This window comes from Trachurus japonicus, chromosome 15 (genome assembly GCF_045865225.1).
Source record: "Trachurus japonicus isolate A0001 chromosome 15, Traja_1.0".
Taxonomy (NCBI): domain Eukaryota; kingdom Metazoa; phylum Chordata; class Actinopteri; order Carangiformes; family Carangidae; genus Trachurus; species Trachurus japonicus.
The window spans coordinates 8668772-8681243 of NC_140921.1; the positions used below are offsets into that span (position 1 = coordinate 8668772).

The 12472-nt window shown below is 39.3% G+C and overlaps 1 protein-coding gene and 1 long non-coding RNA gene across 2 annotated transcripts in view; both read left to right on the plus strand.

Moving 5' to 3' along the window:
- LOC146973171 (uncharacterized) overlaps positions 1–2016 on the plus strand; it is a 67970-nt gene extending 65954 nt beyond the window's left edge. The window contains exon 3 of the long non-coding RNA XR_015037717.1: positions 1903–2016. This is a non-coding gene — a long non-coding RNA (uncharacterized LOC146973171). The remainder of the gene's footprint in view (positions 1–1902) is intronic.
- Positions 2017–6072: 4056 nt separating this feature from the next.
- On the plus strand, positions 6073–8737 carry ciao2b (cytosolic iron-sulfur assembly component 2B). Its single transcript, XM_085799422.1, has 5 exons — positions 6073–6319; positions 7443–7522; positions 7687–7812; positions 7964–8009; positions 8159–8737. The coding sequence occupies exons 1-5, from the start codon at positions 6193–6195 to the stop codon at positions 8260–8262; spliced, it is 483 nt and encodes a 160-aa protein (XP_085655548.1). The 5' UTR covers positions 6073–6192; the 3' UTR covers positions 8263–8737.
- Positions 8738–12472: the final 3735 nt, after the last annotated feature.

Below are 12472 nucleotides of genomic sequence, written 5' to 3' on the forward strand. Positions count from 1 at the left end.
ACACACACATCGTAAAATCAGCCTCTATGCCGACGACACACTGCTCTTCTTACAAAACCCACACTTGTCACCACAAGAAACAATTAAACTCACAGAGGTTTTATCTGATATTTGTTCAGTTAAATCTTTTCAATTGCCAAACTGACCCAGTTTATATTAGAGACAGGGACATGAAGCTTAGCAAAGCCCTTTCCCTGTTTTCCCGCTATCCTCTCGCTCCACCCTTATTCTCATAATTCAACCAATCACAGTATGCCATCCTCTTTCTCTTCCACCAATCAGTCATTAGCGTCAAATTTAAAAGTCCTCTCTCTCTCCTGTCATCCAGCCGTCATTTCAGCAAACTCTCAGCCCACCTCCACCCCGGCACCACCTTCATCAAGATACAGACTGTCTTAATCTGGATCTTCAACCGAGAAGTTCCCTCATCAGGCGACTTCAAGCTTCTAGGCCCGGGGGGATATAACTTCTTCAGATGCAAGCTTCTCATCCCCAGATCAGTTTACTCAGCTGGTCTACACCCCGTGGTCTAAGCGCCAAAGTTTATTTTGTTCACAAATGTAATTTCATCTTCATCTTCAAACCTGGCTCTCTCGTCGTAAATGGTCTATCCTGATTGAAATGCTTTTATTTAATTTTGAATAAATCTTATGCTCAGCAAAGTTGGAAAATTACTGTGAAATAGTTCTGTTGTTACTGTTTAAAAGAGTAAGAATAGAAGGAAAGAGCTGGACCTGGAGTATACATTCATTTCCAAGTTTAATTGGCACCAGTTCAACTTTTTAGGCAATTGTGGGCCTATATCTGGCGGCAGTGTCCTTCTTATCTTATTTTATGTTTTATGTACCCAACTGTCTTATCGTTTGTTTCACAGTCCTATGTCTTAAGTGTGAATCTCTCGCAATTGTTTTCCAATGTAAATTTGACTGAAAATGGCAAATAAATGACTCTGACTTCTTCTAAATGAATACATGTTCGGGCTATAGACTGTATATAGTCTCAGCTCCGGCTCTTTCCTTGGGTCAGTTCTTAACAGCTGCGCTGGGTTTGGGTCGAATACATTATGCAAATCACTCAGGATGGACCACAGGCTTCCTTTTTTCTTGGGCCATGTGGGGTCCGAGGCTTAAACACATGTGGGAATGACCCCCATTTTAATTTTCAGGCCCGTTAAGAACTCTAGCATGAATTAAACAGCTTAGAAACGGGGGCTTTGAGAGGTTTTGTGCATTCACAAGAACTTGCAGAAAATAGAAATTGACCCGGCTTCTAATTGAAAGCCAGAACCGGCCCAGGATAGGAGATGGGCATCTGTTTGAGATTCAGCTTTTATTTGAATATTTACGGTACATAATTGCAATGAAGCTGATTTTGAGCAGTTCCTGAAATTTGTAATGGTAATCTATTGACTTGTAATAACCACAGCCTTGTTTAACATGTTTATAGTTATGATTAGGTGCTTTATATGCTTATCATTCATGTCAACCACCTCCATGTCTATCTGAAACATTTATGTTTGAAAGCTTGAGAAAATAAATAGATCTAATTTCATGACTTTCATAAACTTACAAACTTACAACATGCCAAATACATAAATTGAAATTATATCCTTATTACATGAATCCTGTTGCAATTAAAACTCTGGGAAAAGTGTTTATCCTGTGGAAATTTTGTTGCACACAAACATAATTTCCAGGAAACCGGGCTGATCTTTCTGAACTGAGACTGATTTTCTCACACTCCTGACTGAAGTGTGTCTCATCAGCCTTCTTCACATTCAGCTCAGTGTGTGACGACAACCTCGACCATTATGTAAGATAACAAATGCCTGAACAATCAACCTGCTTCATGCCCCTCTGTTTACCCCTCTCTCTCTTTCTCTCCCTCTGTGTCTCCCTGCAGACTCGCTCCTGAAGACAAATAACGACATCATTAATTAACTCTCACTCAGTTTCCCATCGAACCCCAACACCTGGAGTAGAAACACCAAATGAAAAACAGTCAGGTAAGTCACAGTGTTTTGGTAAATGAGACACTTCACTTCTGAAGCGTCGGTGAGAATTTTGTTGTTAATTTGTACCTTTGAAACACTTTAAGGTGATTAAAGCATCAACCAGCCTTTACACATAGAAATAAACACCAACAATAGATTTAAATGAAGCAACAAAGTGACTGCTTGGATAGAAAATGTGAAGATTTGTAAAGTGCTGCAATTATACAAAACACAGTTATTAGCCTCTCAATTGCACATTAGGACCACGCTGGATGGCTGGCAGCTCTGTGCACTGCTTGTTCATATTTGCAGGTTAGATTTCAGGATTGTTGGATTTCTCTTAATTATATATTGGTCACTTAAGACAGAAATGATCAATGAAGGGTCAATGTTTCCTCGTGCAGCAGGTGAAATGGTCATGTCTACAGTACAACAACAGGTCTTTTTTTCTCTATTTATGGTGCAAAATGCATGAACATGGGTTATGGTTTATGCTCAACTTATTCTAAATTGTCCATCTTTGTTCGGCCCATATTCCTGCCTTAAAGAGGAACTATGCAAGTCTGGTTGCTTTCCCGCTGTTTTGCTAACCTTCCCCCCAGCCATGTGCATTTGTTTACAATGAAAGTGGCAAGAAATCAATCAATAGACCGTTACATAACGTTATATATCATATACAGTACCATGTTAAGATGTGTATATTTGTGTAGTTTAATATGTCATAAATAAGAGATTACAGGTTATGGGGTGCTTTTGTGTTGCAGTGTGCAGAGACAAGAGCTGGGACACCGGGTCGGAGGCCCTAAGTTCGCATCTCACACATAGAAGGCAGAGAGCCTCCATTCTCCCTCATGACACGTCACCATCACAATTACTCCAAAGCTGTTTCATTAAAGTAAAAATGTAGCAAAGTTAAGCTACAAATCCTGCATAGTTCCTCTTTAAACAAGCAAGCAAACAAAAACAACCTCTTTATTTGTATTTCTCAGCCATCTGCTTAACTTTGACCTCATGATTGAATATTCAGTCCAGTAAATCATAAATGATGGAGAGTATCTTTCTTTCTGCAAATCTCTCTGAGGATCCACAGTCTCTCAAACAAAATACAGGATAATACATCCCCCGCTCTTCTCTACTGGCCATAAAGCTATAGGCTACAGTACAAAAAGCTGTGCTCCCTCTGGACTCAATTATACACCCAGTAACAAATCTTAAACAATCTAAAACTGACAGATTGAAATGTGTGTTTTTCTCGATAATTGGTTGCAGCATTGTCATCACTTCAGAAAAGCTGAAAAAAACAGTGAAGTTGCCGCCATGCTAAAGTCAAGTCAGTCATTTCCATACTGTGGCCTCGGAGCTACATTTGCATACAGACACATGCAGGACTGTGTGTGTGTGTGTTTGTCTTAGTCTCATTTCTGTTGAGTTTCTGTTCAAAAAGCTTGAAGACTCTCTCCTCCTGAGTGAACAAGTATTTGAATTCAGTTTTTTTACCCTGTTTAAACACAACATGAACCAAATTCATGCAATTTTCTACATCTCAAGGACCCCGAATCCTCAGTGTGTGCTGTGATTTCATCCAGAATGAGAAAAGTTTGGGCTCCTCTGCTAATCAAAGGTGGAGCCAGGTGCTGTTTTGGATATTATATGAGAAGCTAAGCTAAGAACAGAAGTGCAGGAGCTCTAGTGTGACTGTGACTGCAGCCTTTTTCTGACCGTGTTTAATTAGTCAGACTCCATCACATCAGTTCTGATGATGTGCATTAGAAGCAAACAGACCCTATAAATGTAAAACTAAGACCGTGTTAAGTTATTGACTCTATAAACCAGCCTTATTTGCAGTGGTGTGCACACAAATATGTGCTTAAGTGCCCTCTTGGGAGCCAAAATGCATGCTAAAGTGTTCTCTTCAGTGGCAAGGATGAGCTGTATGTGCCCTTTTTTTTCTTTTGTAAAAAAAAAGTCTGCGCACGCCACTGCTTGTCTGTGTTGATGGATTAATGCTAAAGACATCAAATTCAAATGGTCACAGCTGTAGGAAAATATTCTGCTATTGTTTCTCCGAGTTGCTGCCCTGCTGCGTGCGTTTTATAATACAGGTGGCGTAACCGGTTGTCAGCGGCTTTGCGGCCTCATTACATGCACATCAGGTGTTCGGCTCTGGGCCCGTCAGCAGCAGTCGAAGATTAAGATCTGGTTCTATATAAATATGGGACCTGCAGTGCACAGAAACACTAAGAACAAACCAGAATTAATCATCTAATACACACAGTGTGTGGCAGCTGCAGGCCAGGACAGTGGGGCTGGTACATGTGTCAACCACACTGGTTTATCTCCAATGTTAAGAATTTTAAAATGCCTTGCAGAGAGGTTGAAGTGAAAACCTGTCTGAATACTAACCAGCCACAAACGGCGTTCATTTCCCACAAATATTGTGACTTCAAGCAGGACGCTGAATTGTTTTGTTCTTTTCCACCAGATGAAATTTTATACCAAGGAAACTTCAGCAGGGTCTTGACAATCTGCTCTCACTTGTCTTTGTGGGTGTGCACAGCATTAATCAGAGATATTTAACTCCTGTGTTTGTGCTTTATCTGTAATCCTTCAACGAACCAAGAGAAAAAAAGAAACACTATTCCTACGCAAAGAAACGTGACTGTGGTTAATAATTTAAAAAAGAGTTTGTGGATCTTGAACATTGCCCAGATTTCCATAACTAGTAAAATATTTTTGCCCTTTTCTTCTGCTGCTGCCCTTCTGTGTGACATTTATATTACAAAGTGTCATGTCGGTGTCAGAAGTGTAATGCAACCTCATTATATTCACTTTTCTTTCTTCTTTTTTTTAAAAAAAGGTGAACATATTCAAACGAAGCTTTTCATATCGACCGGTCTGCCGCATTTTCCACTGACTTCAGCAGCTCGTTAAGATTCAGTCTCTGTGAAATCAGCACCTCAGATGTGACCACAGGCGCATCTCATCAGATGATGTGATTATCTCAATAATATTGCACAAGCGAAGAACGTTAAAGAATGTAATGTTTTTATTTCTTTAAAGGGTTTTCGTTAAATTAGTCTCTGCTGAAAACTGAAACGCCCTGATTTCAGCAAAACTGGCATCTATTACTGGTACGATATGAGCTCATTTGCTCCCAACTTTAACCATGATTAATTACCAACTATAAAGGAGTTAGATATAGTGAATTTCATCCTTCTGCATTTCCCACTGATCCATTATCCATAGAGATGAAAAGCAGAGTCCGAGTCATTTAACGCCATAGTTACAGTGTGAATGAGTTGTAGCCTATGTTGTGTTTGATTGAGTTTCTTACACACAATCAAAAGACTTTTAAAATGACTCATTATGACTTTTACCTGTCATTAGACACACGGAAACTTGTAGCCTGTGCAAGTTACTTTTTGTAGTTCAGGCCAGACAGAATAGATGAGACTAATGGTGTTTCAGTTTTAAAGCTAAAATGAGCAGATCCTGCCACCTGCTGGACAAACGGTGAGTCACAACCAGACAGTAAAGGAACATTTAATTTCCACACAGTTTGATCAACACCTGTCTTTCTAATACATTATCAACACAAACTACATATTATATCCATAATCAATAGAGGATTTACTGCAGAACTGTTATAATAGATTGGATCAATTTTAGCAAAGATTATGTGACTACACTGTCAACAGTAGGCTGTGTGCATGTGCTACTGAGAAATAAATGTAGTGGGGTAAAAAGTACAATGTTTTAAGTTTTACGCTGAAATATAGTTGTATATAATATAGTTATAGTTGTATAGTTGTAAGTAAAGAACAAACACCTCAAGTATTTACTTCAAAATGTAGGCCTACTTTGAATGTAATAGTTGTGCTTCTACTATCCAGCCCTAATTTAAAGCTATAGCTTAAAAACCTATACGAAAAATTCAATCTCTATTCACGATGATAATAGTTAGTCACAGTAGCCTATATTTGTGTTTTTATAAGTGGTGCTTTTTTTGTTAGTTTTTTTCTTGGTGCGCTGTCTCTTTAAGACAGGCTTTATACTCTATTTGGGCTCCGTCGCTTTCCGTAGTTTCCGGCCGGTGTTTGCGGAGTGTGTTTGGTTTGTTTCTGCGCAGCGAGCTGCAGTTTCAGACACTGATATTTTACTGTTTTAACGAGGATTAAAACCCAAACCAAAGCGTGAAGATGTCCGGGGGAACCCGCCTGGAGAACGCCAACCCTGTGATCTTCCAGCGGTCCGGGGACAGGCTGATGACGGCGGCCGACGAGGATGAAGACGTCCACGACCCCATCGACGACAGAGAGATTTTCGATATCCTGTTGATGTTGTTGTTGTTGTTGTCTTCCGCTGGTTTTTTACTAGTTTTTAGATCTGATTGTTATGTTTATAGTCTATAAAATGTAGTTTATGTAATATTCAGACACGCAGCATGTATTTTCTCTGACGTTACAGGTTGTTGCATCATGTCCGAGCTGACCTCAAACGTAGAGAAACAGTTATAAGAGACTTTTCCTATACTATTATGTTACATGTGTCTCAGGCTGATGAGATTAAACAGTGGGATAATTATTTAGCTCTTTATTTAGTAGGTAAGATAGAGTATGTATATGTTACAAATTATATTAAAAAAAAGTTATTCATATATATTGGCAATAAAACAGGAGTAGGCTAAGTTAAGTGATCTCGAGGTCATTGAATCAAGTCAACTGGACTTGTTTTTTGTTTTTGAATACGTTTCGCCCCTTATCCAAGTGGCTTCATCAGTTCCTGTAGACTAGACTGGCTATGGTCTGAACAATGGTGAATGACTCAGGCTTTTTCAGACTAACCAGTCTAGTCCAGTTGACTTGATTCAATTTCCTAGAGATGTCAAATGAGAATTTGCATGGACACAATAAGTGTAATTTTATTGCTTTAAGAACAGTGAGTGTAACATAAGAGTTTTACCATTATTTTTACAGTATTGATGACGTAATTGTTTATTGTTTAATATGGATGCCCATGAGTTGACGCCTTGGCCACAACTAATCTTCCAGGGGTCCAGTAGGCCTACATTAAAATGGAAAACAAACATTGTTAACATCATAAGATTACACAGAAGTACTTTTGCAAAGAAAGAAAGACAAAGCTGCTGGTTTGCAAGTACATACTATACATTACAATTATGACACTGCACTGGTGTCTGAGCACCAATATATTCATATGATGTAAAAGAAAAGAAAGAAACTACACTACTACAAAAAGTAAGAACAGCTCAAAATAGTATCTGTATTGTTCACATCACATGGTCAGCAGCAATAAGATGATCCTTGAGAAGTTTTTTAAATGACAGTATGTTTTGTGTGTTGGCTATATGGGAAGACTGTGTAATGACAGGGTCATACTGTAGTTCAGGACTTGTTTCTGTTGTCTTGAATTCTTTAACTGAAGTTACATCTGATCAGATCCATCAACGACCCCGAGCATCCTCTGTCTCTGGAAGAACTCAACGTGGTGGAGCAGATCAGAGTCAATGTAAGGACCGGACTCTCTGTAACTGAGTTGGTTTGTTTTTTTTTAGATTTACCACAGAGTAAATGGAGAGAAGGAAATCTTATTGGCAGTTTTTAATTAGGGAAGTAAAATACATTGAGTCTTGTTTTATTAAGTCTCTTTCTATCTGCTTGTCTTACTCTCAGGTTAATGATGCAGAAAACTTTGTGGGTATCGAGTTCACTCCCACAATCCCTCACTGCAGCATGGCAACGCTCATCGGCCTGTCCATCAAAGTCAAGCTGCTGCGCTCCCTGCCCAACAGGTTCAAAGTACGTGTGTGTGTGTGTTGTTCACTATAGAAACACACATTCAACATCATTTGATTCTTACTTAAAATCTGACTCTTACTGAAACTGGTCTAAATGTTAAACATGTAGCGTTACTGGTGGTTACTAGTGTTTTGTCTTTTCCTCCACTCAGATCGACGTCCACATCACTCCTGGGACTCACGCATCAGAGGAAGCAGGTAGTTTGTTTTTTCCATTTTCTTCAAATAACTGTTTGTATCCATGACCTACAGTATAAAAGCTGAACTGTGCTATCAGTCACTGCTCGTTGAATGTGAGGAATTTGTTACGTGACTTGTGTCTTATTTCTGTTGTTTACATTGTGCAGTGAACAAACAGCTGGCAGACAAGGAGAGAGTGGCAGCAGCTCTGGAGAACTCCTCCCTGCTGGAGGTCGTCAACCAGTGTCTGACCACCACCAGGAGCGTCTGAGCAGCCAATCAGCTTCCTTCCTTTCCTTCCTGTCTTCTTCTTTCAGCCTCTGGCGTTTGTAGCAGAACAGCCTAAACATGTTTGAGCCTCTCTCTGACGCTGCTACTGAGCCGTGTGTCCGTTTGAGTGGCTGCAGCAGGTTGACAGTCAGGATAATACAAGTCCACATCTGGATATAAGGAGAGGGTAACACTGTTCTCCACTTGAAGACAGTAATCTAATCTGTTTATCATGACCCAGACTAGTCTGGAGAAAGCAGAGGAATTATTCTCTTATCTGGCTTTTAGGGACGTCCACTATGAAAACACGCTGAAGCTTCTTCATACAGGGTAATTCCTGTTTTGTATTATCACATTTACACTGGAACATATGCAGTGAATCATCAGTAGAATAATTGTGCACAGTCTGCATAAAAAATGACCAATGTATATATGTCTTTGAAATTTTATTAAAAGTTCACATATCAAAAATGAAATTATGAAATGATTTGCCTTTTTGTTATTGTTCTATTGTTATTGTTCTTTTTCATCCAAGAAACAAAATATTTTCATCGGATGCTAAAATAAGAATAAGAATAACTTTATTAACCCCCAAAGGGAAAATCAGAAAGTTCGTAGTTTTGATTGTAACTGGTTAAAACAGTATACCTGAGAAGATACATTTAAAGTCTGAAATACAAAGTTTATTATGTTAAAAACCAAAACTATGTTTTATCTGTTCACTTCATCTAATTCAGCTGTTTTGAGGTAAAGTTGAAATCTTTGTCTGATCCTGATTCACAGTCTCTTTTCACAAATACAAATTCTTTACACATGTACAATTAAATAGAACATGATAAAAGTGTAATAAATTCATTCTTAACACCACTTTCTCACTGTTAGTCTCTAAAGACACAATAAAAACATTAATAATCCACAGTGACACTGATCAGTTGCTCTTTCAGCTGAAGAAAAATCTTCTTTTTCTTCTGTGGTCACATGCAGCTCTGTCTGTGCAGCGTTTTGTCACATCTGGACTGACAGCATCTGTCCACAAGATGGTGCTGTTGTACCTCAGTTCTACTCCCTTTACACATTTAATGCTAAAGAAGCTGCCAGTTTTTCCTTATATTCTGTATAAGTACATTAAAAACATAAAAGACTTCATTATAATAACATATTATTGTATTCATTGTTCTTATAGTCGCTACGATCAAGTGCATGTACATGATGTTTTGTTGCAGAGTCGTTCCGAGGTAATAATCTTAGAAGTATTTTCACTTAAAACTTAAAGTTCAAATATTTAAAGTTGTGGTTTAAGTGGTTTCACATTGTTTTGTTCTTTCCCCCTCACCCTCTGTTGTTTCATACAGTGATCATTTCTTTGTTCACAACTGCAGTTCTCAGAAAACCTTCCTGTCAAAGTTCACACGTAGCTACTTTTCCTCCACATCCTCCCAGGTACAGTCTCCCCCACCCACCCACCCTATGTGTGTGTATTTATGTGTGTATGTGTGTGTGTAGTCTGAGAGAGAAAGACTACAGTATGAACACACAAAGAAAGGTCTTTGTGTTAAAATCCACTCTCACAATAGATTACACCTGTTGAAGGTCAATGGTAGAATTGAGGATATCCCAGCATGCACAGCGCAGAAGAGGCAGAGATTATTATTAAACCATGTGTCTGGGATATGTATGTTTGTTTGATACACAGATTTAAGTAAGTCAGATGATATTTAGATTTTAAAACACTGTGTTATACAGAGTGACATTTAACTCTGATATTATGGTAATGTCTGTGTGTCTGCAATGTGTGTGTGTCCAGTTTTCCACCGGGCTCCTGAGTGTGTTGGCGTGGGATGAATAGTGGCAGTGTTCAGTCGGAGTGGGGCTGAGTAAACAGTCATCACAAGCTTGGCCGTCGCCCGCTGCACAAAGCAGCACAGTTCTGCTCCACTCTTTGTGCGACCAACCGACCAGCGCTGGTTCACTGAACGACGACCAGATATCCGGAGAGGTTTGTCATTTTAATTAAAAAACAATACTGACATGGTGCAGCACATCTGTTAAAATGTTCTCCAGCTGTTCCTACGGCAGCCTGTCGAAGGTCATATTATCAAAATGATTTGTGATTTCTCCAGGTTTTTTCTTTCCTGTTTCTTAAAGCAGAAGTAAGCGGAATATTTGTGTTAATATAAGTCTTAAATAGTTATATCTTCCGACAGCAATCACTTATATAGAGTGTTTGGTCTGAAACACGGGTCTGTCAGTCACTCTGCTCTGCTGTAAGCCGAGGAGAAAACTTTCCTTGTATCCTACAACCTTTATCCAATGAGGAGAGAGAGCGGCATAAAGGGGCGGTCCTCTCTGTGTGTGCAGCCAAGGGATGCGCGTGAATGTGGTGACGTAGGGACGAGGGCGGGGACTGCTAACTCCATCGGCTGACAAGAAGTTAGCCAAAACGACCAGATTGCTACTTCTGCTTTAAAGTTTATGTTTTTCCAACATCTGTCTTGTGTTTACCCAGAAAAGGCAGGTGAGAACGAACAAATGAGTCATTTTTAATAGCTATAAAATAATACTTTAATGGTTCTGTTGTCTGATTTTGTAAAAAAAAAAAAAAAAAAAGTAATGCACAAGTCTTGCAGTACTTGAAAACCTGTGGGACCTTTCATCCACAACACCTTTACAAAGAAGCAGCATGATCAAAGCTTGAGGAGGAGGAGGCCTGTGTTTGGAGGAAATCCCCCTCCACCCTAGCTAATGTCACACACTCTCTCTACCCTACGTTTATGCGATTACATGGAAATACTGTACATGTAGCAGCACACACTCACTCATTAAGCACCTGCGCTGAAAACCCCAACAGGCACAGACTCACACATTCAGCCGTCCACAGGAACAAACAGTGATGTGGATGTGGAGCGGCTGTGCATGTCGTCTGCTCACCTCCCACTTCACAGCAGCAGCAGCACACTTCACAACCTGTTTGTTTTTTTTGTTTTTTTGGAGAGGGATACTCCACCCTCTCGTCAACAAGCCCTGCTCATTAAAGTTCCCCCAAACCACTTCTGTTGCACAGCCTGCTCTTTGAATGGGTGGCTGATTGCAGCCTAAATATAAGGCTCAGACAAACATGGCTCCTGCCCTGAAGTAAGGCGTAATGGGATGCAGTGATGTTGTTTGTCCTGTGTGCTCCATGTTATTTTTTTTAATATATAATCCAGGGAACAAGTTGTTTGGTGCAGTATTTTTGGACAAATGCAGAAAAACCTTGAACGCCTACTGTACACGTCTGCTTCAGAATCACATCCATGTGTAATGTCCAGGTTCATCTCATCGTATATGTCTTGTTTGTCAAAAAAAATAGAGGAAATAATATACTTTTTTGTCAAAATTTTCTAATATTCATTCCCCATCTTCACATATTCAACTCAGACACTATATAGAGAGGAAATGTGACACCCCACACCTATCCGTATCAATGTAAGTGATATTGTGATATGCTAAAGTAGATGCATACAAAGGGGGAAGCGAAACCTGGTGGGTGAATATCCACGCTTTATACTGTACGGGCACCTCTGCTCTTCACAGCTTTAGTTGGGCCATTTAAGTTTTTAAAGAGGTTTTAATGCTCCACCCAAAAATTATATTTCACACGGGCACAGCAGTTTGATTGAAGCTTATGTTTACAGATTGGGAAGGTCCTTAAATGCTGCATGTAGCCTACACTCAAGACTTGCTTTTATTAACTTATTTATTGTGGTCTTGTAAAAAAATAAATAAATAAATAAATCCTTCCCAGATGAACAACACAGTGAATATTTGACAGAAAAATACACACATTTCCTTGTTGTAAGGTAAAAAAAAAATAGACCTGATTTGTTGTGTTTTTACAGTAAAACTTCTAAAATGTGAATTAAAAACTCACAATTTAAGGTTCTGTAGGTTTTTAAATTGAAATGTTAAAACACTAAGATATGTAATAAAGAGGCATCCTGTCCTCTCTGATCACATCTCTATATCTTCGGCCATGTTTTTTTCTCTATCCTTATCTTTGTAGACACTTCCTGTCTTCCTGTTTTATTTTGATAACACTCCTTTCGTCTCAACTTCACTTCCTGTCCTCGTATGTTTCCCGCGGTTGGGCGGTTGTAAACCCCGCCCTCAGCAAATGTGCTGCATCCTCTTTATGGCTGCACCCATAGACTGTAAAAAGTAGCCTATATAAT

Bases quoted from the DNA above. Each gene is read 5' to 3' on its own strand.
- ciao2b (XM_085799422.1), top strand. From the start codon at position 6,193: ATGTCCGGGGGAACCCGCCTGGAGAACGCCAACCCTGTGATCTTCCAG. The intron at 6,320-7,442 runs ATATCCTGTTGA...AACTGAAGTTAC, and splicing joins CGACGACAGAGAGATTTTCG to ATCTGATCAGATCCATCAAC. The intron at 7,813-7,963 runs GTACGTGTGTGT...TCCTCCACTCAG, and splicing joins CCCTGCCCAACAGGTTCAAA to ATCGACGTCCACATCACTCC.